Source organism: Apis mellifera, linkage group LG9, assembly GCF_003254395.2.
Source record: "Apis mellifera strain DH4 linkage group LG9, Amel_HAv3.1, whole genome shotgun sequence".
Lineage (NCBI taxonomy): Eukaryota > Metazoa > Arthropoda > Insecta > Hymenoptera > Apidae > Apis > Apis mellifera.
The window spans coordinates 8,232,616-8,254,525 of record NC_037646.1 but is presented as its reverse complement, the minus strand read 5'-3'; the positions used below and the strand labels follow the sequence as shown (position 1 = coordinate 8,254,525).

At 36.0% G+C, this 21,910-nt stretch overlaps 2 protein-coding genes across 2 annotated transcripts; one reads left to right on the top strand and one right to left on the bottom strand.

The window, feature by feature from the left end:
• Positions 1–675: 675 nt before the first annotated feature.
• On the top strand, positions 676–9,207 carry LOC410062 (mitochondrial folate transporter/carrier). Its single transcript, XM_393549.7, has 6 exons — positions 676–1,127; positions 4,365–4,518; positions 4,614–4,866; positions 4,962–5,075; positions 5,179–5,324; positions 8,132–9,207. The coding sequence occupies exons 1-6, from the start codon at positions 971–973 to the stop codon at positions 8,307–8,309; spliced, it is 1,002 nt and encodes a 333-aa protein (XP_393549.3). The 5' UTR covers positions 676–970; the 3' UTR covers positions 8,310–9,207.
• Positions 8,826–17,947, bottom strand: LOC100578227. The gene is made up of 4 exons (XM_006561748.3): positions 10,258–17,947; positions 9,906–10,096; positions 9,713–9,820; positions 8,826–9,505 (listed from the first exon to the last, which is right to left on the bottom strand). Exons 1-4 carry the CDS (start codon positions 10,414–10,416, stop codon positions 9,364–9,366), a joined length of 600 nt encoding a protein of 199 aa, XP_006561811.1. The 5' UTR covers positions 10,417–17,947; the 3' UTR covers positions 8,826–9,363.
• Between the last annotated feature and the right edge of the window lie 3,963 nt (positions 17,948–21,910).

Below are 21,910 nucleotides of genomic sequence, written 5' to 3'. Positions count from 1 at the left end.
TTCTGTCGTAATATAAAAATTTATCATCGATTATCACTGATATTCATTATCGTTATCAATATCGTTGTTAAATTTATTAGAAAAGATAAGAATTTTCGAATAAGTTTTATCTAACATATATATTTGTCTCAAACTTTATTTTATTTAATCAATACTTGCAATTTCATTTAGAATATAATTTATAATTTATTATGAAACATAATTAATATAATATAAACGTAATTAAAAATTAAACTTATAAATAAGTGGATATAGATTGTTTTTTTATTTATTTATATTTTATTGTATTATTATACTATGTCTTTATTTTTTTATAGTTTATAAATTTTTTATAATTCTTAAATATAATTAATAAAAAATATTTACAAATATTTTTTAGTATTTTATGATAAAAAGAATACTTTTATTATTAGTATTATGTCCAATTTCGCTAATTTTTTGTTGTAATATATTTATTTATTAAAAATTAAATTTATTAAAATTACATTTATTTATTTTCTGTAATATTTTTTTACAATATGTTGAAAAATATTAAATAAGATAAACAATTGAAAGTAAAAAGACGCCAAAAAGTAGATGTGTATGTAATTTGAATCGAATTTCGCGCGGTAGAGTGCGCTGCTCTCTCTCTTTCCTTAAAAGATGGCACTCGCAGTCGAGTTAAAAGAAGCGATGCGCAGAACGCTTGACGCGGGCAGTCGAGCACTTAGTATGGTGGTGTACGGTGCGTGTGACGTTTTGCTGTGTTGCGTAATCGGTTAAAAAGAGCAAGCGAGACGGAGGAAAGCATCAAATCGTAGAGGCGAATTCAACCGTGCCTCGCGCTACCGTAAACGCAACAACACTGCCTGCCCCGGATCAAGAGATATGCCGCAGAGTGGAGGCGAATATTGCTAGCGTTGTGAAGGATGCGACTGGATTTTCCGCTGACGGATCGATAACGAAGAACGAACAGCTTAACACGGGAAAAATGTCGGCAATGAAGTCTAGTGGTTCACCGGGAACCGCTCGTGTTTTACCCGTGCTGAGCCACTTTAAATACGAACATTTCATCGCTGGTATATCTGGTGGCGTGGTTTCCACCTTGATGCTGCATCCGTTGGACTTGATCAAGACTAGATTCGCAGGTAAGCGATTCGAGTGTGTCATCGCTGACGACATAACGGTTGTAGATGCAAATGGCCGGTACAAGTTCAATCTATTCGATATATAAAGTACACGTGGTACACGTACTACGTTCTATATTTAATCTCTCTAGACATAGAAAATATTTCTTGTGTCTTTGATTCTTATCTATGACTCACGTATAAGAATTTTCTACTCATAATTAATGTACGGAATACGAATATTTTGGTAGTTTTTATAGAGAATCAACAATAGAAGAAACTTTGAAGTAATAATATTGATATCATTTTCGAAACAAATGACGTACGCCATTTGTCGTAATAGTTCTGCTTCATTTTTAACTTTTCGTTGGGAAAATTGAATGAAAATCTAGATGTCAAATTGAATATTGAAAAAATAATTAAATTTAAATAATTTATCCTTGTTTATATATCATATAAATTTTTTAAAATAACAATTTAGATTAATTAATATATAATATACTAATAGAATGTGTTTAATAATGTATATATATTTGTTAACATATCACGATCGTAGTAAAATATGTAGTTAGCTGAAATAAAACCCAAAAAATAACATTGTTTTCGGTCGATGCTCCTATTATTTCGACCGACAAGGTCGAGCATATAAAAGCACGTGGCATTATCGAGAAATATCGAGAGATATTTTTGACCGGCTTAGGGATATGCGATGACTATTCACTATGTTCATTGTGATATATTGTAAATATGTAAATTGTATGCTCAATGCATCAGAAAGTAATATTTCGGTATTGATTTTTGCCATTTGCTTTTAAGTAAGACTTATATTTTATCTTTCAATTATGTATTTACAATTGATGACAAATTGGGTGGATTTACACTATTTATATCTACATTTAGTTTTATTTACATACTTTTATCACACAAGGATTCCTTAAGGCGTTTTCTCATCAATAGTTTTTTAAAAAAATGAATTCTAATAAATTCAAATGGACAAATATTCAAGAATTTCTATTGAAATTATTGAATAATTATTGAGTATTAATTAAGAGTAATTATTATAAAGTGTAAATAAAAATAATAATTTATATAATATTTTTAAATAAAATACATAAAATTTAAAGTATAAAACGATCTTGAAATAAGCAAATTATTTCATTATGTTTCGAAACGAAATGGAAAGTTATGATCAACTTTCGACCACATTTAGAAGTGGAAAGTAACATTCCTGTGGTTATGTTACTAAATAGAACATTTCTTATATATATCATTCTTATCTTATTAACATTTCTTTTGATCAAAAATAAATTTTTTGATTTTTATTTTTTTTTCAAATATAAAAGAAAATCGAAAATTTTTAAGGAAATTTTTTCTATTATTTGATATTAAAAATTATAGTTAATATTCAATTCTAAGTACTTTATTCTAAGTAAATGTGAATGCAATGCTCAAATTACTTAGAAAGATTACTCAGAATTGACCAGGTTATCGCTAATGTTATTCAATACAATTTGATACCACAGTGTCTGCGGTTTCGTATTGTTCTTTTTCTTTGTACATTAATGCATTCTAATGAACTCGATCTAAAGATAATATTTATTACATATTGTCTATTAATATTTATTTTATGTCATCAATTAATTTGTAATTATGAATATATATTTGAAATATATATATATATATATTATGAATATATTTTGAAATATATATTTTTTTATCTCAAAAATAGTAATTAATGACTGCTTAACTACATTAAGAAATCATTAAAATTGAATTTAAAAACAAAGCCTATTTATTAGTTTCTTATATCATTATCAAAAAAGCCGATGATGATGGTGTCATCAAGAAGCTTGTTCTTTGCTGTATTTTCGTCGTAAAATTCGTTGGCTATATACCAAACAGTAAGAAATTCTGCGGATTGCATCAGAAACACGTGAGTTCAAACGATTACATTTTGCGATTAAAATTTTGACTCGTGCAGTAAATTTATTCAAATTGATTTACGATAATTACACTATGTAATTATTTTGCCTGAAATTATTTTCATGCTATAATTCAACAATTTTATTATTTATAATTTATATTTCTTATTTATAAAAAAAAATTTTTAATAATTTCAATTTATTTATATGATGCAATAATTTTCATATTTGATCATTTCACATTTGTAAACATGAGTCATTTATATTCATTATGTTCATTATGTTATATTTATGTTAAAGTTTTTAAAAAAATTTTTAAAAATTTATGGAAAATTTATAGAAAAATTCTTAATTTATTAAATACCGAAATTTTTAATAGAAATCGTCTTTTTTCATAAGTTTATGCACAATATTATTAAAAATATCGATTCATTAATAATGATAACAATATAATGATAACAATATAATTTAGGATATATATATATATAATAGGATATATAATAATAAGAAAATCAAAAAATTTGTCATTTATTATTTTCTAAGAAATTTATATTTTTGAAACTAATCCACGACAAGAATATTTATATTTACGAAATAAATTTAATAATATATACCAAAAAATAATAAGTAATAATAGCATTTAATTAATAATTTAATTTTTCTAATAAAAATTCCTATCAAGATATGAATATGGAATACTTATTATTATATAATCTAATAATAAATGATTGATTGATTTTTTTTGTAGAATGCATTGAATATTATACAAGCAAAATACTTTAATAATAAAATATTGACGTTTGCTTGATGCTCGTTAATTAAAAGCTATTATCAATAGCTTTAAAAGTTTGCATTCCTATTGGCTATATAATACGTTTACAAATATAATTTATCGTAACTTAATATCTTATAATAACGCATGAAAATGAATCAAGAATCATTTTTTACACGAATTAAACGTATCATATTTATTTAATTATCATATGTTTATTTAAAATGGTTTAGCGAATGTTGCAATGCAATTAAAAATAAAATATGAGTTTCAATGGAAATCAATGGTGTCACGAGGTTGAAGTTGCAACAAGCTTGCTAGATAAACTTTCTGTCGACGCGTGATTAAAGAAAAAAATACATAATTAGACTTTACTTATCTTTTGGCCCCTTTTCATTATTATCAAGTTGTGAGTGAGAAAGACTTGATGAGCATTTTCAGGACAATGGTACCATTTAAAAAAATTTAATATCAATTTCTTATATTTCTTCTCTGTCCGTCTAACTTTGCATTTGATCGAATAAACACAAGATTTATTCATCATGCTGCCTCTCTCTTTTGTAGTTAGCGATGGCCACTCACGTGTGGGTCCACAATACAAGAGTCTTAAAAGCGCGGTTATGCAGATTGTTAAGACTGAAGGAGTGAGAGGACTTTACAGAGGTGTAACGCCGAACGTTCTAGGATCTGGCGGTGCATGGGGTTGCTATTTCTTTTTGTAAGGATTTTAAATAATCTTAATAAATTTTATTTAACAATAAACAGATTGAAAAATTGAACTGTGTAACATTTGGAAATATTTTCTTTGTTTAGTTACAATACCATTAAAACATGGATCCAAGGGGGAAATAGCAGAAAACCTTTGGGACCCTCGATGCACATGTTCGCAGCAGCGGACGCTGGAATTCTTACTTTAGTTATGACAAATCCATTATGGGTAGTAAAGACACGTTTGTGTCTACAATATATGGATGATAAGCATCTTCCGGAAACACTTAGATATAATGGTATGATAGATGCAATTAAGAAGATTTATAGAACCGAAGGAGTTAGAGGCTTGTATCGAGTAAGTGAATCTCTTTTCGGTGAAAGAAAGAAAAAGAAAATGGAATATTGAATCTTAATTTAATTGTTTTTATAAATATTTTCGAATATTTATAGGGTTTTGTACCTGGAATGTTTGGCGTCTCACATGGTGCTATTCAATTTATGGTGTACGAAGAATTGAAGAATTGGTACAACAATTATTTGAATGTTCCGATTGATACGAAGCTGGTACGTTTAATTATGCAATAATTATTTGTACATTTTTTTTATACGTATATTGAATTAATTTTTTATTTGATGGAAAATCTGAAAAAAACATTTTTATTTACAGAGCACATGGGAATATATTTTCTTTGCAGCAGTTTCAAAATTAATTGCTGCCGCTTCGACTTATCCGTATCAAGTTGTTAGAGCACGACTTCAAGACCATCATCACAACTACAGTGGCAGCATACATTGTATTCAATCAATATGGAGGTCAGAAGGAATAAGGGGTTTTTATAAGGGCTTGACACCCTATCTTTTACACGTGACACCAAATATTTGTTTAATTATCGTAATTTATGAAACATTTTCTAACGTGCCTACAAATTCTCATTGACTTTTTAGATTACATTTATTTTAGATTTTTTTTTTAACGTAGTAGAACACACAAACATATTAGTCTTATTTAAATATTCTATAATTTTTCGGATAGCATTATGCTTTAGTATTGAATTTTTTCCAGCCCTAGATGTAATCTGTAGATGGATGAAAATATCCAGATGATTCTTATTCGAAACAGTCATATGTGGGTTGTGACTCAAATTTTTTATTTCTTTTTTTTTGTCGTTAGTTGGAGATACATTTGAAACAGTATTAAAAAATTATTTATATATTTTCATACAAACGACAAAGTAAAATAATAGTTTTTAGTCTGAATAGTCTGGATCAACTTTTAAACTTATATTTTCATTTTTTATTAGTATCAATTACAAAAATGTTATTAATTAACATTTGAATATTCTCTTCGCAAATCAAATATATATTTATCAACAATATTAGTTAAAAAAAAGAAATAGTAATTGTAACAGATGCAGTGCTTAATAATTTAGAGAATATTTTTTGAATTTTTTTTTTTTTTTTTTTTTTTAAAGAAAGATATTTATATAGCAAATGATATTATTGGAAATAGTTTTATTTTTTTTTAACGATAGTATCTTATTAAAGTTTCTGAATGATAAATGCCTTGATATTCGAGGATAGACGTTTAATTTATTTAAATTTATTTTTGAGAACAAGCAATCCACTAATATGTTTTTATTTGTTATTAAAGAAAATAGAAACAGTCTCTAATATGTCTTTTATTATGATATTTGTTAGACGACTGTTTCATATAATGATCGATCTCTTTAATAAATCGATAGGAAAATTTAGTTAATTAACAAATCATTTTAGATCATTTTATATCGAACAATTATTGATTCTGTTCTTGGAATATACAATAATTTATACGAATCAAGATCATATATTTTATTTATTCAATATTTTGCATATACAGAATAATTTTATTTTCCTTTATAAAGCGCGAAAAAAGAAAACAAAGCTCGGATCGTACGGACAATTAAATTCTTTTTTTTTTCTTTTTTTTTCTTTTTTCTTTTTTTTTTTTTTTTTTTTTTTTTTACATAACAATGTATCTCTTTGGGCTGGCACTCAAGTATATATCTATCATGTATTAATATTTTTTTTTAAACATGAAATTACACTTTAATAGTCTTACTTATCATAAATTAATATTATTTGTAACTGAATTAAGAATGATTTTATTTTAAAAAAATATTTGTAGTGTATTGTATAACTGTAACTGGCGAAAGATACAAAACATTACACACAAAATACAAAAATTGCAACCTGCTATTCGCGCAATAGTTGCAATTTATTTCTTTTTATGCGAAATAGACAAAATGGATTTTGCGTGATTTTACAATTCGTAATAATGCTGCAAGTCCCTAATAAAAATAATCGAAATGAAGATGTGCGTAGGAATGTAATAATTATTTACAATTTTAATTGTTACCTATGTTATATTTCTGTATGCAATGAATAATTACCTCATTTTGAAAAATCAATAGAGATGAATGTTGCAAAGTTCGCCGTAGAGTCTGGTACTCGGTATAATTAAGAATATAGCAATAAAATTCAATGTCATTGCAATTTTCAAACAATAGATACAATTTATTTATATATATATATATATACATACATATATGTTTCCACAATGGGACTCATTACTTAAAAACTATAAGTGACTTAATAAACATTAATGGAAACTTAATTGTTTTACAGTATAAATTTAGCTACTGGATTATTTAGATATGCTCTTTCTTTCCCGCAATAGTAAGCGCAAAGCTTGATGGTTGTGCGTAAAGTTTATGGAGCTTAATGGAAGAAAAATATTTATCGATTATTAACGATTTAGGGAGGGATCTCGTGTGAGATGTGACACTGGTTTTTCTATCAATTATTTAAATATTTTTCTTCGTATCGGATGATTGTCTCGTACGATCAGCTGATCGCCTCTTATTTGTTCCCCTTTTACTACGAATTAATTGCTGTGGCGGGACCACAGTTATTAATAACGCACGTACAATATGTAGCAAGAGAGCATTGTGTTTACTTGTGTGTTTAGATGTGTGTTGAATGGATGTGAATCATCATGTGGAATGTAATTGCGATTAGACGGGTCTTCTATTAAAACCACCAGCGGTACGATTTTTGGACGTATTACGTATATAATTTATGACGTTGTATGTACACCTACAACATATCATCGAGGTGAAATTATCTGAAATAAGAAATAAACCATGTAGAATTGGAATTGTCTTGATTTTAAGAAATACCTTTATCCATTTTTTTAATCATGTTTAATTGGACGTGATTTTTTTTTTTATCAAGATAATTCAAAACATTTATCGAAAAAAAGCCATGATGATTAACGATCATCGTTGAATATATAAGATAAACAATTGAATTCAAAATGAAAAAAAAAAAAAAAGAAAAGAAAAAAGAAAAAGTATGCGTTATTAACGATATCGTACTTGTACGATTTACAATTTTCATGACGTACGATTTCATTTGAAAGAAAATGAACGCATTTGATCGATAAATCACGACAAGAATCGTACGCCGGTTCATAGTGCGAATGAGAAACGTGCTATTTAATCCAGAAATTCCCACGCAATTACGATGAAAAGGAAAAAGGAAGCAGTTAACAAAACGGTATTGCTGGTGGTTAATTGCAGGTTTGAAGGTGGGAATGGATTTTACAAGGGTCTGTCTGCGAACCTGACCAGGGTGACTCCAGCGACCGTGATCACATTTGTGGTATACGAAAATGTGTCTCACTATCTTCAGCATAGAAAAACGAGGGATGAAGAGCGAACTTTGCCGATTTTGATGAAGAAACTCGAAGAGAATTAAGAATAAAACACTTGTTAGAAATTATTTAAGAATTATTTAAGAAATTGCATTGTAAAAAAAAAAAAAAGGCCCGGTGCAGCTTTAAAAAAAAGTGGATTCGATAATTGTGTTTATTTTCAGTTAAATCAATCGACACAGATTATTTATTTATTCGATCTGTCAACGAAAATTTTAGCTAAATTTACAATGATAGAAATGCATTTAATCGATTTAGAAATCAAATGAAATATTGGCTAAATTTTCGTTTCGCTGGCATTACTCTGTGTCCATAAATCTAAGATATTGATCCTTATACTGTTGCAATGAAAAATATTGTAAATAGAGTGATTGAACTTATATTAATATTTATCAGGATTTTTTTTTTTTATTATTATTATTAATTTTGCGAGACGTTGAACGTCGTTTAATTTTTACATCATCACATGATGAAATTACTTTAAACAAGCTGTGCACGCACATATACACATATCTTTATATATAATATTCGAGAAATTTTAGTTTTTTTTTCTTTATATATTTATATAACAACTTGCTTCGCGTATATTTATATATTTTTTTTTTTCGATAATATTCTTCTTCCATAGTTCTTAAGTATTTTTACTTCGATCATTTTCAATCTCTTATCATTGTTAGTTACAATTATAATTTAAACGCTTCATTTTTTTATACATATAAGAAAGAACTACTATAAATTGCGTTGCTCCCTTTTCTCTTTTTAAATGAACAGCCTTCGTACCATGTCTCGTGAATTTTTCGATTGGAGCTTTTATTAAATGTCGAAATGTTCCTTAAAACGAGAAACGAATCATGCGAATACGAAAATGAGAGGAAAGACGCATGTATTTTCTCTGATTTAATAAATATTACAATATTGTTGTAAAAAAAAAAAAAAAAAAAATGGTATGTATCGTTCGATGTTGATAAATGTTATTTATCTTAGAGATGTAAGAATCTTGTTTTTTTTTACGAGACGACATTATCGGACGACAGGCCACGAACCGTGCCACGAATTATGAAGATTGCGTTTAATAACCGTGGCTTTTTTTTTTTTTTTTTAACTATTATCGTTGAGATCACGATACCTTATCAAGGCTAATGGACTTTGAGGGCATTTTTTATAGCGGTTATTGCAATCTTTCGCGTACTCAGCCTCGGTGATCTCGCTCGGAAGATTTTCATCTTGCGAAGAGGATGGCCTGTGATAAAAATATCGTATAATATCGCGTTATAGATTATTTTTTAATTATATCAATCATCGTCAAATATATATATCGACGAAGAAAAATTTATCACGAAACTTGCCATCAAAATTAATTAATTTAAAGTGGAAAATTTGAAAAAAAAAAAAGAAATTTTTAAACTACACTTAATATTAAAGTATATATATATATTTTAGCACTCACGTAAATAAAATTTGCAGGACATCGCCGAGCACGCCATTATTAGTTAGAGGAAAGTTGGCAACTTCGCAGATCATTTTTCGCAGACAATTTTCCCCGGAATAACCGAAACTGTGAACGAAAAATATCGTAGGTTTTTTTTTTCCCCCTCTTCCTTTTAATTCAATCTAATTTCACTTCTAACGTTCATTTTTACCTTTCCAATTTGCTAATAAGAATATCGTAAGCCAGCCGTCGATCCAGACTCCGTTTTTCGAGACCACCCGACTCGTCCCAATAATAATTGGAGCTCCACTCACCTGGGAGCACGTAATTCGCTTCGAAATACAGAGAGAATAGCACCGATTTGTCGGGAATGTCGACGGGCACTCCAAGGGCGAAGAATATCTGCACGAAACGTAAGAATATTTATTCCAATTTCACCCCATTTTCGATTTATTCAATATCTTTATTCTCCGAAATAAAAAAGATGGAGTCGCAGTGGCCGGGTCATCAATCGATAATAGCATTAGTCGATGAAAGATAAATGATTTATCTCTATACTTCACCCCTGCGCCGCTGCCCTCGGGAAATCCAATAGATCTAAGGTGTCTCGCCACCCCGTGGGTGATGTTTTTCACTCCGGATACCCACGGGGTGAGGTAGCACACGACCGCTACGTACATCGTCAGCGGTGGAGAACGTTTGAAGGATGTACGACGCGTCATTTCGTGGATACAAAATTATCATTCGTCTCGAAACACTGCGTATTTAACGGAAGGCAAGAAGAATTAAATCGTTTAAATCGTTTATAGTACGCCAGTTAAAAAAAGAAGCGACAAGAATTGTTTAAAGACTCCTCGAAATCTCTTAATCGAGCTTAAACTCGCTTCTCCCCCGAAACGAAACGACAAGTCTCTTACGGCTTAAAATCTCGAACGAGACTGGCTTTAACGATTTATAATATATATATGGCAGGACGTTAAAAGAAGAAAAGGAAAGAAAAAAAGAAACGGATACCACAACGGAGTTTTACAGTTTTACAGCGGTCTAATAAATTGCGTAATTGTTAATAGAACTAAATTCTATTCGCGCGTACACGCGAATAGAAACTCGCGCGATACCGCTACATTTTTGATGCGAAGCGGAAGAACAAGTTTACCCGCCCTGGGCGAAAGAAACTTTCTCAAAGATTGAATCTTTGAAAAAAGAAAAAGAGGATTAAATTTCCAAATCTTAATGTTACATCTTCGCGGCAAGTTGAATTTCAATCCCTATCTCTCGCGACTCGTCCAAACATTTTCGTGCGAGAATCTCTGGCTATCATTTCCGTAAATTTGCAAAATCTCCTCCGGGTCGGGCCACGCGTTTATCATCGGGTCGGCGAGGCGAGGAGGGGGGAGGCATTTAAAACAATTCAATTCGCGCACAGCAGGGGATCAGTATGCATTAGCCCGAGATTGAATTAATCATCGAATCGCAATGCGGCTGTTTCCGCGTTGTTTAGCGCATTCCGGATTCAATGGAACGAACTTGTAATTATTCTCCAGTACTTTGCGCGTGTCTCCGCCCAAATGGGAAACCCCGGCCACGACGCCGCGGGGGCTTTGTTGGATATCTGGGCCGAAGTTGGAAACACGGGGCGAGGATACATCATTGATTATATTTGCGAATTCACCAACCTCGCCAATTTCTCAACGCTCGTACGTCTTCCGTTCTACGACGTTCGACTTCACCGTGCTGGAACCTGGCCGCACGTTTTTCTCGAAAACGGAAAACGGATGCTGGAATTCAGACGATGTCATCCCCTCCTCCCTCTTTTCAACGTTGATGATCATTTTTTAATTGTTTTGAGTTTAAATTATGCCGATCGTTTTCTGGAATCGAAAGGTGGAATTTAAGCAAGGAATTTTTCTTAAGGGTGGTAAAAGAAATGATGGGATAGCTTTCCCAATTTAAGAAAAAACGGTATTAACATTTCGTTTCGATCAAGAATGGTTGAAAAAAAAGGAGAGGAGAACGTACAAAATTCCGTTTTTAAAGATTGGAGCGCGGCACTATTGCAGTCCGCGTTGCACGAGCCGCAGTTCCCAAGATTGTTCGGCCAACGGTTCGCAGATGGCGGCCGATGGTTGGTATTCACAAGCTCCAGCCCCGCCCTATCTCTAATTTCAGATCCAAGATCCTTTTCGGTGGCTTCGTCGAACGAACGAAGGGATCAAAATTTTCGAGGATTAACCATCCTCTCCTCTCTCTCTCTTCCCTTTCTCCATGGTTGCGTTAAACTCTCGCGGGGAGATTCGATTAAAATTTTCTGGGGAAACATCAAATGGAATCCTCATCTCTCGAGTGGAAGGGGAAACTTGGATGAGAGAATAATTCAATAATCAATTCGATATTAACATCGGAAAGATATTGAGAAGAAATCGTATCGGACAATAGGAGAGAAACTCGAGGATGATCCAGCGATCGATCGAGCGAGATTTCATCGAATGAGTGATGGATTTTGAAAAAAGAAGAAATTCTTTTTTAATTTATCGATTCAGTTTTCTTTTTTCTCAGGATAAGAAGTGGAAATGTTTTGGAAAGGAAAAAGATTATTATCCTTTCCGATAATGATAAATAAATAAGGATCAGACACGCATGTTGCACGAAGAAGGATTCGTTTCTATTATATTTTCTATCGAGAGCGGGTCGAATTTATGAAGCGTGCTATGAATCGTCATACACGACTGTGTGAAATAACTGACGGCATTATAATAAACGTGATTTATCATTTCCGTTAAAAGTGGTTCTCCGGCTTTTAATTAAATAAAGCGACGAGTTTCGGTTGACTGGCAAACAACGGAATCACGTAGTGTGCCGGTAAGGCGTGCGCGCAGAATATATCCCTACGGGGATGTCACGAGTTACGAGATCTGCGGGAAATGGATACGATCCTTTTGTTTGCCGTTGAGATTCCGTTGGGCGGAAGGCGGAGAACAGATGTAAAATGGGTGTAGCTAATGTAACTTAAGAACTAAATTATCTCGCGCGAATTACAGGGAAGCTAATAACGGGACGAGCCGCCCCATTAATTCGCTAAACCGAATTTCGAAGAATTATTATTATAGGGATGGTAGGAAATTTCATCGTTAATCAACCGCGGATACATACGTTTATGAATATTTGCGAAATTTAGAGAGGAAATGGAAATTATTGATAATAATAAGATCGTTGGCAGAGTGATGAGTTGGAAATGAGTTTGACTCTCGAGGTTCGAATCCAAACAAGTTTCTCGTTTCTTTCTTATCTATCTGTTGTACAAATTGTGAAAGATATTTTGAAATTCACTCGTACGGGGAGATAAAATAATAATCGTAAATAAAATATGAAGAAAAGAGGAGGTCACGATAAAAAAATGAAAAGTAAAAAATAATGGAAAGAAGAAGAAGAAGAAGAAGAAGAATCGAAAATAAGTATGAGAGATTAGATCATCATAGTATGTATATAGTTAAAAAGAAAGAATGTGTATAAAAATTGTATATTTTCTACGAGGAATGATTTGTTCGATATCTGAAATGATTCGGAGCGTGATTAATTACAAATTGAGGGATGGATTTCGAAGATGTATCTCGAAGACTTATTGCAGTCGCAAGTGGAGCAACATTAAGCACTGTCCAAAATCCTTGACGTGAGACTTGGAACCGCCTTAGGCCGCGTCAAACAAGTTTCCCTTCTATGGCGGGAAAGTTCGAGGGTTGCTTTGAGGACTCGCGAATCGGAACGATTATGAGTTTGCACAACGTCAAGCGCGCCAACGATCGACGGTATCGCGGAGAGGGTTTAACTTGGTGCTCAACCCCGATAAATATGGGCCATTTTAGAGGAGGGTGATATCATACGTGTTATCGAATGAATGAAAGCGATACGGGAAAAATTCATTTCTCTAATGTCCTAAAAAAAAAAAAAAAAAAGGAAAAAAGAAAAAAAGAATGATCCTTTTTTGCAAATGGAATCGTTTCGAAATTGATGAAAAAGTATCGACACTAAATTCAATCAGTGGCTTACACGTGTGTGTGCACGTTTCGTTTCATTTTGAAAAATTGATGCTGTAATTTATCGATTAAAATGTCAATTGATTTAAAATTGGAATGAGACACCAGAGCTTTTGTTACACGTCGAAAACTACTTGATCGCATCAATTTTCATATTCTACGTGTAATGTAACATCATCGACGATGATGCGTCGCAATTAAATCTCCGTAAAATCTTCGAGACTGTGAAAAATCTGGATCTTCGATCCTCTCGACAACCTTGCTCCAATCTTTAAAACCCAACAACCTTTCGTTCTCGATCGTACGTTTTCACGCGATGGAAGGAAGAAGCGTGCCGATTCTTTCGAAAGAGGAAAATTTCCCAAAGTAAAGAGAGGAAGTTCGAGTCGTTTGCAAAAAAAATCTCTCCCTTACCTTTCTTTCGCCTGGTCGGAAACGCGATCAATCACGTTCCCCCATCATCCGTCCATGGAAATTTCTTTTTTTCGCGAAATCCATTCTTCTTTAAAAATTCTCTAAAAATTTATCATCTCGATAACAACAAACGATCTCTCTCCGTCGAGGAGGAAATTAGCTCGACGACGATCATCGTCGGAATATTAAGATTCGTCGAAGTATCACTGTCGATCGAGACCTCTCCTGGAATGGAGGGAGGAGAGGAGGGAAAAAGTGTGCCATAAGCGTTTATTCCGGTTGAACCGGTCGCGGAGATGTAATTCTCATGAGCGAGCGTTGCCCCACAGGGAGGTTGTTATCACAAGAGAAATTACTTTCGACTGGAAGAATCACGCCCCCGCGTATTCGCATGTATGTGTGTACTATTTCGGTAAGTTAATGCTCGTGGTAAATTTAAGCTTTCGGAGGAAGGAATAGAGAGGAGGGAGAGGGATTACCTTTGCCGCGTCTTTTTAAGTCTTTTCTTCCTTCTCTTTCCTCTTTCTTCCTTCCTTTCTTTCTTTCTTTCTTCCGCCCTCGATCTTCTCGATTCTTGCGTCTGACGGAAAAATCGTATCGCGCCGCTTTCAGCGAAAATCGTACGTAAATAAAGGAGAGGATCTTCGTCTCTTCCTCGCCTCTCCGTTTTTTTAAATAACAAGCAATTCGTGGCTGGCCAAGATGCACGAGTCGGGCGGCAGATTGCTGGAACCGATTGCTCCTTCATTTCTCTCCTTTGAGGAGAGAGAGCTTCGTGTTCTTTTTTTAACGAGGATGTTTCAAGCGAATTCAAACCCCGGGGTTTTGTTCACCAGGGCTTCAATGAAATCCATCTTTTCTCGAGTTTTCCAGGGTATTTTTTTCAAATGCCCTTTCGACGAAATGGCAATTTCGATTTTTAAACAGATCGGAATTAGAAGAGGGAGGGAAAAGGAGGGTTTGTTCTTCTCCTCCCCTCGGCGATAAACAAGCGATCGGAACGGCGAGGATTAATTAATCGCAACGATGCGGAATAATGGTGATTTTTTGGAGGACTGGACGGGGATGTTTGCGCGAGAAAAAAAGAAAAAAATAGGAAAAATTGGCCGAGCACACAGCCCAATCGGCATTCCCTTCAAATTGGCCGGCCGAAAGCGTTTAAAATTGTCGCTAATGTTTTTAACGCGCAGCCCCGGAAACGCTGAGCGTGCAATGTTCCGGGATGGCCACGCGAAACGAGTTTGTTCAACGTTAACGAACACCGCCGCATCGAGTGTGGCTGCAATTGAAACAATTATTTGCCCTGTCTAATCGTTCATTTCGCGCGACTTGGATCATTTTTTTTATTATTATTTTTATTTTTTTTTTATCAAAAGTTACGCAACGTGAAAATTGAATTCAAAAATTTCGTTCCATCGTTATTTTCTCTCTTACTTACAGTCTCTTTGTAAATCAATTCGAAACGCAACTCGACGCACACTTTTTCTTACTTCCTTCCTTTTCTTGATCATTTCTCTCCGTATCGATGCGTTGGATTCAACAAATAGTTGACATCTTTCTCGTACTAAGATGATCGAACGAACACGTGACTGTTTAAAAGAAAAGGAACCACGATTCAATAATTCGAATAATTAATCGTAGATTTCGAAATTTTATTCATCTTTCTGGCAAAGATATCTCCACAAAGACAGAAAGAGAGAAAAAGAGAGAATTGTGAACGATCCTTCCTCCGAAAGGAAAACGAAAAGGAAAAGGAAAAGGGAAATAAGTGGTTTGAAAGCGGTTAAATGGGTGAGGAAAAAAGAGAAGATGTCGGTCCGATGACGCGAAAACTGGGTTGGTCTCGACCCCAATTCTCCTTGTCCGGTTGGAGAGGGTTGAAATGAGGGGGACCTCGAGTTGTATCTTGACCATCTGGAGCCCGGACCATCGCTGTACGTACCTGGTTAAGGGCTGACAAAGCTAATTTTGTAAAGTGTGCGTCTGGGACTGAACGTGTTAAACGGGTTGTGGAAGGGGTGGTGGCCGGCCCCGATAAGAAAGCTTTCGAGGCTGGATAGGGAGAGTTGTTCTGGAAAATATAAGGATGGAAACCGTCGTGGAGGGAATCCCGAGATACGAAATCCATTGGTTGGTGCGAGAAGACGCTTTAAAAATCGTTGCTAAAGGGTTGTTCCGCGAATCGAAAATTTCGAACGACACGGACCCCAATAATTTCTCCATATCGTATCTCTTTCTCCAATTTCTATCTAAAAAAAGATACGAGAGAAGTTTTAACGGAGGAAAAAGAAGAAGAAAGGAGCTTCCAAAGACGATGTAATATGCGAATGTTGAAGAGATCCCAGATAATTAATGACATTTGTCAATCCTGAGAACGATGGATTTATCGGCTATTTCATTTCTCTAATCGTAGGAGGGAAACCTCCAAGGAGACTCATCCGGGATTAAGGATCGACGAGGTTAATACCGCCCGGTTACGAAATGATCGATGTTGATAATGGAGAAAAATACCGAAACCGAATCTTCAAATCCTGCTTTTTCGCGTTTTCTCGCGTTGGAAAAGAGAAGAGGATCTTACTTGAGAAATGAATTTCGTTGAATTAATCTCGTAAACGATGCGATTGGATGTCACACGTCCAATTTACGACATAAAATTACGCGAAGAATAAACTCAAGACGGAGAGAAGGAAGGGAGAAAGGTTAAGGCTCCTTCACCGAACCTGTCCGATTGGCGGCGCGCTGACAGAGGAGCGAGCCATTATAAAAATCCACCGAATGAAATTAGTTTTGTAGCCGGTCACAGAAATCGTCGACAAGATGACATTTCCCTCTGTTCAACAACGTTCCTCTACGAAGAATGGATCTTCGAAGTAATCGATCTTGGTCGCGTGTAGGAAGAGGGAATCGGTTCGAAAACAATCGGATCCGATCGATTGGAGCCGTTTAATAGCGCTTTAATCCAATGCCCTCCGAAACGATTGATCGATCGCTCGCGATAATTATTCTCATTGCTGGATGCCGGCTCCATGGTTAATCGAGTTAAGGGTGCCTCCTCTTGCGGCTGCTTCTTTCCCACCCTCCTCGTTTTTTCTCCTCGATTCACTCGATCGGTGTGTACGTTTTGACGTTGATCTATCTTCTCTCGAGCCCATCTTCGTGGATGTATCGGTAAAGTTTTCGACTCGATTAATTTCCGTCGAGGGAAGTGGCGAGTTTCGAAGCCGGCGGGTTTTATCGTTTTATGAAAAGGGGCGAATCCCAGGTTTAAACATCGATGAGAGCGATATTAACGTAAGGAAAAGGGGAGAGATAAAAGGAGAGAGAAAGGATAACGTTGGACGATTCCAATTTTAATTTCGAAGAGAGAGAGAGAGATAAGGGACAAAGGTATTCGGTAAAGTGTAATGTCCGTCTCATTCCGTGAGGGGAGTTCCGTGCTAATGATTGGGAGGAAAGTTTCACGGAAAAAGGAAGTGGATCCGTGGAAAGTTAATCTACGGGGAAAATTACAATCTAGGAAGTTAGCGGATGACAAAAGGTTCGCGCTGGCCACGATGATGGCGCGTTACTTGGCTCCGATGGTAAACGAGCTACATCGGAATGCAATTAGTTTTTTCGAGTTCTCGGCTTCCCGCGCTAGAAACCTAGGATCTCGAAAGGATTCACGGAAGATTTGTATTCGAGTTGGCTGGTCGAAACCAGTCGAATTATTTCATCCGATATTCTTCGTTATTTGATAAGGTATCAAGGAAAAGACTCGCTCATTTTTTTTCCAAAAACTAACTCTTGTTCGAAACGGTATACTGTTATAAATACGTTCGTAAGAACCAACACGTTATGCTTCAAATATCTCTAAATCGTGAAGAAAGCTTTCTATCTTTTTTTAAAAGAAACGTGTCAAGAGATTCTGAGTCGACTAGAATTACGAGCCCTGTTTAAGTAAAATCGCCGGACGAGTGAGGAAGGAGAGGTTCGAAAGATGCAGCCGATTTCTCGTCGGTCGAAGAGAGTTATTTGCGAGATCGTAATCAAAGTGTCTGCGGCACGGGTCCCGCCACCAAACGAAATGAAAGTTTCGCGGTTTCGCAGCACGGCTTTTGGCCGGCAAAAAGACCGAGAATGGAAGGATTGGTCGTTGACAGCGGTTTGCTCAAACGGAATGACGAGCAAGCCTGGCGTGGATACACGCGATGAGAAATGCAATTTCTCGTTTCTGTTCGGACTTGCTGCAATCGACTCGCGAAGGTCTTTGTCTCTCCCTCCTTCGTGTCAAGCCTCCCAAAACGAAATCTATCTCTCTGTTTATCATCGCGATATACCGATTATCCCGTCGGATCGAGGAAAAAAGTAATCACAGAAGATTGAAATATCGTTTCTCTGAACTCCTCCTCCCTTTTGCCCCCTTCTCTTCTTCCATTATCTCGCTCCTTGTCCCTCAATCGTGCTATTACCATCCACTTCGATTCCTTCTTTTTCTTCTTCCCACCCATCTCAGTTCTGTCAAGATCGCCTAACTCTTCCCCCCTTTTTTTCTCGTTTCTTCAAGCTTTACTATTTACCTTTTTCTCTCTCTCTTTTGAATTCTCTTTGTATCTTGCGAAAGATCTTTGTCAAAGATTTTCTTTCGAGCGAGCTTCTTTCTCAAGACTTGTTAATATATCCCGATAACAACGTCATCAAGTTTTAAACGAAACGATGGTTTTTAATCGACTCGATGGAAAAAGGAAGGAAAAGAAAAGGAGAGTTCTCGAAAGAGCGGCATCGATTTTCGTCGGCCCAACCAACCGCTGTCCCTACCGGAACTGTCCCCTTTGGTAATCAACGTTACTAAGAGGGGTTTAATTGTGGCCACGGTGGGCTTTATTTTCACCCGGGACCGTACTTGAATCCTATCAGATTGCCCCATCGTTACGGAATACAACAACGCTGGTGCAAGCTTAGCGGTCTCCCGTCTCCTATTTCGCGTCACTCTTTGAACTTTTAAAAACTTTTCGACCCGATATTCCCGATTTCGCGATTTGATTAGATTTCGAGATTAACTTTTCCCGTTTCCTTTTCCCTTTTTCGCATTCGTCCACTACCTTTTCGATTTTTATCCTCTTCCGAAATCGAAAATTCTGATCTCCCTCTTTCCCTCCTCTTTCTTCTACCAATCCAAATTTCAAAACTTCGCTCTTTCATTTTCGACCGTTGAAATAATCGCCGATCCGTTCGATGGATATGAGTTGTAATCCGAGTTAAGAATCCTTGACTCGCGAAATCGTCGAAGGAGGAAAGGAGAGAGAAGAGGGTCACGGCGCATACGAATTTCTCGCAGTCGATATGCAAATTTCATTCGCGATTCGACGTTCTCGAGTGGCGAATCAATGGAAGTTATTACTGGATCGGATTATTCGGTGAAATTCGCGGAAAGTAATTAATGCTTGGAGAGAGAGAAAGAGAGAGGAGGGGATTCAATTCGCCCGTATAAATATTGTAATCACCGGTTAACGAACTTCCATCCGGCGATCGATGGGCAAAAATCAACGGCGAATCGTCGTCGACGGAGTGTGGAGAAGAGGGTTCGACGGATCAATCGACTTCCCCGGTAAATCCATCGATCCGTCCATCGACATTGACAACTATTTTTACAACGGGAAGTGGAAATTTGTTTTCCACGATATTCGTTGGGAGGAAGGTTGATGGGTGGATCGATCCTCTTTTCTTCTTTTTCCTCCTTTTTCCGGGAGGAGGCGTTGGAAAAGGTCGGCGGGGAGACTACTAAGGCCGGCCAACTTTTTAGAATTTATCGTTCCGCGTGATTTCTTATCTCGTCCTTCCTCCACTTCCTTCTTATTAAAACGTACGAGTCGAGGAGTCCTTTAAAGAGAAGGGAATCCTCCCTCTCTCCGCGAATGAAGAAAGCACATTCCTCCCCTCTAATAAGTGTTTGTTGCGGGACAAGAATTTTGCGTTCCTCCCGGATGCTTCCCCGCATTCTTTCCCTGCTGAGATTCGCTGCCATTTTTTTTGCCCCTACTTTTATTTTTAATATTTCAAACCAGAAATATTTAAAAAGAAGAAGAAGAAGAGGAGAAGAAGGAGGAGGGCACGAATCACGCGAGATGCTCGAGATGGCGAGGAGTAATAACGGAGGGGATTCACGGGAATAAGATATGAAGAAGTAACGTGTACGGAAAATCCTTGAAAAGGAGATCCATGTTGGCTCCGTTAGCGGAAAGATTCGCGAGTCAAAGGTCGATCGAAATAAAAAAGCTTCTCTTCGGAGAAGTTCTTCAAGACACTCCTCGAGCTCTTCTTCCTTTGCCTGCGCTCAGGTTTACGGGATACATCAAAGAAGCAGCAGCCCCTCCCGTCCCGTCGCTAACGACACTTTGCTGCAAAAACTTGCTCCCAAGTATTTAACTGAAAATTCATTTGCAACTTGCCCGCCGCTCCTTTGAGCGGGGATTTCGCAACAAAAGTTACACTAGTCTACACTTACCTGTCGAATCTGGCCCCTTCCCCGCACACCTTTTCCCCGCCAACTTGAAAACGTTGCAAAGGGAGGGGAGGGAACAGCCGAATCGTCCTCGAGGGAACGTTTCGTTCGAATGAAAATCGAGGAGCGTTGACGTTGATCGATCCTCGCGTCTGATAAGAAATCGAATCGAAAGGAAGGGAACAGCCTCGAGTTAATCGCGATTAATTAGAGAATTGGAACAGCTTTCTCTCTCTCTACACGTGTTTGTCCTCTTATCGACAGAATCATTTGTACGATGCTTTGTTTTACTTGCTGCTGAAATTCTTGTTCTAAAACTAACCACAAACTCGCGATGGAATTTCTAATTAATCTTCTGGCTATCGATCTTTCCTCTTTCTTTTTTCTTTTTGCAGATAGTTTGTTACGTTATATATTCGATAAGTGACGAAGAGACAGGGCGGAACATGGAGTTATTCTCATTTTTTTCCGCCCCACGAATAATCGTCGATTTATTTAGAGGGGAATCCCTTACGGGCTCCAACCTCTTCGACCCTTTGTTTCATACAGCAGAGCGTATCGTAACCGAGTCCATCGACGCGTCGACTTATCCACCACTCGTCGTTCGTCACTCCCCCCCTTTTCCCTTTTCGTCTCTCTGACGCGTGGGCGAACGAGAAAACCGTGCAGACACGTAAAGCTTCGTATATTCGTCTCGTTACATAAATCGTCCTCGCCGATCGATCGATAAATTTTATTCAACATTCGCAACTTTGGTGAACGAAGATTCGAGGCACCGAATCACGAGGCATCGATGATCGTCGATGGCGATCGAATTATATATCAAATGTCCCGTTACGCTTCATTTAAATTTATTCTCGACAACATCTGCGCTCAGAGCAGAAGAGAAGAAGGAAAGTAAAGGAGGAGCGTTAAAATAAGGTTAGTTGAAGATTTGACGATTAAATTGTATTTGAAAAATTAAAAAAGAAGGAATATATATATAATATATATATATAGAACGCTGGAAGGAAACACGGGTAAGGACTCGGTTTGGCGAGTTTTAATCGAGTGGTGGAGGGAAGGAGTTGGGGCCGTGTGACGTTGGTCCGGAAAAGCTGGAAAGTTGGGCGAGCGTCTTAACAGTTCCCCCACAGTTGGTTGTAAACGTTTGAATTTCCTAAGACCTTTGGCCGGGAATTGTGCAATCTCTTTCGAGATGTTCGATAGACTGTGGCAAAGATTTCCGCGAAAGTTTTCAGCCTGTCGTAAATTCTGCCAATGTCGGAATCTTGTTCGAGGCTGATCGAG

Excerpts from the sequence above, each read along its gene's own strand:
- LOC410062 (XM_393549.7), top strand. The coding sequence starts at position 971 with ATGTCGGCAATGAAGTCTAGTGGTTCACCGGGAACCGCTCGTGTTTTA. Across the intron at positions 4,519-4,613 it reads TGGGGTTGCTATTTCTTTTT|TTACAATACCATTAAAACAT; the intron begins GTAAGGATTTTA and ends TTCTTTGTTTAG. Across the intron at positions 5,325-8,131 it reads TGTATTCAATCAATATGGAG|GTTTGAAGGTGGGAATGGAT; the intron begins GTCAGAAGGAAT and ends GGTTAATTGCAG.
- LOC100578227 (XM_006561748.3), bottom strand. The coding sequence starts at position 10,416 with ATGACGCGTCGTACATCCTTCAAACGTTCTCCACCGCTGACGATGTAC. Across the intron at positions 9,821-9,905 it reads CTTATTAGCAAATTGGAAAG|TTTCGGTTATTCCGGGGAAA; the intron begins GTAAAAATGAAC and ends TTTCGTTCACAG. Across the intron at positions 9,506-9,712 it reads GTCCTGCAAATTTTATTTAC|GCCATCCTCTTCGCAAGATG; the intron begins GTGAGTGCTAAA and ends TTTTTATCACAG.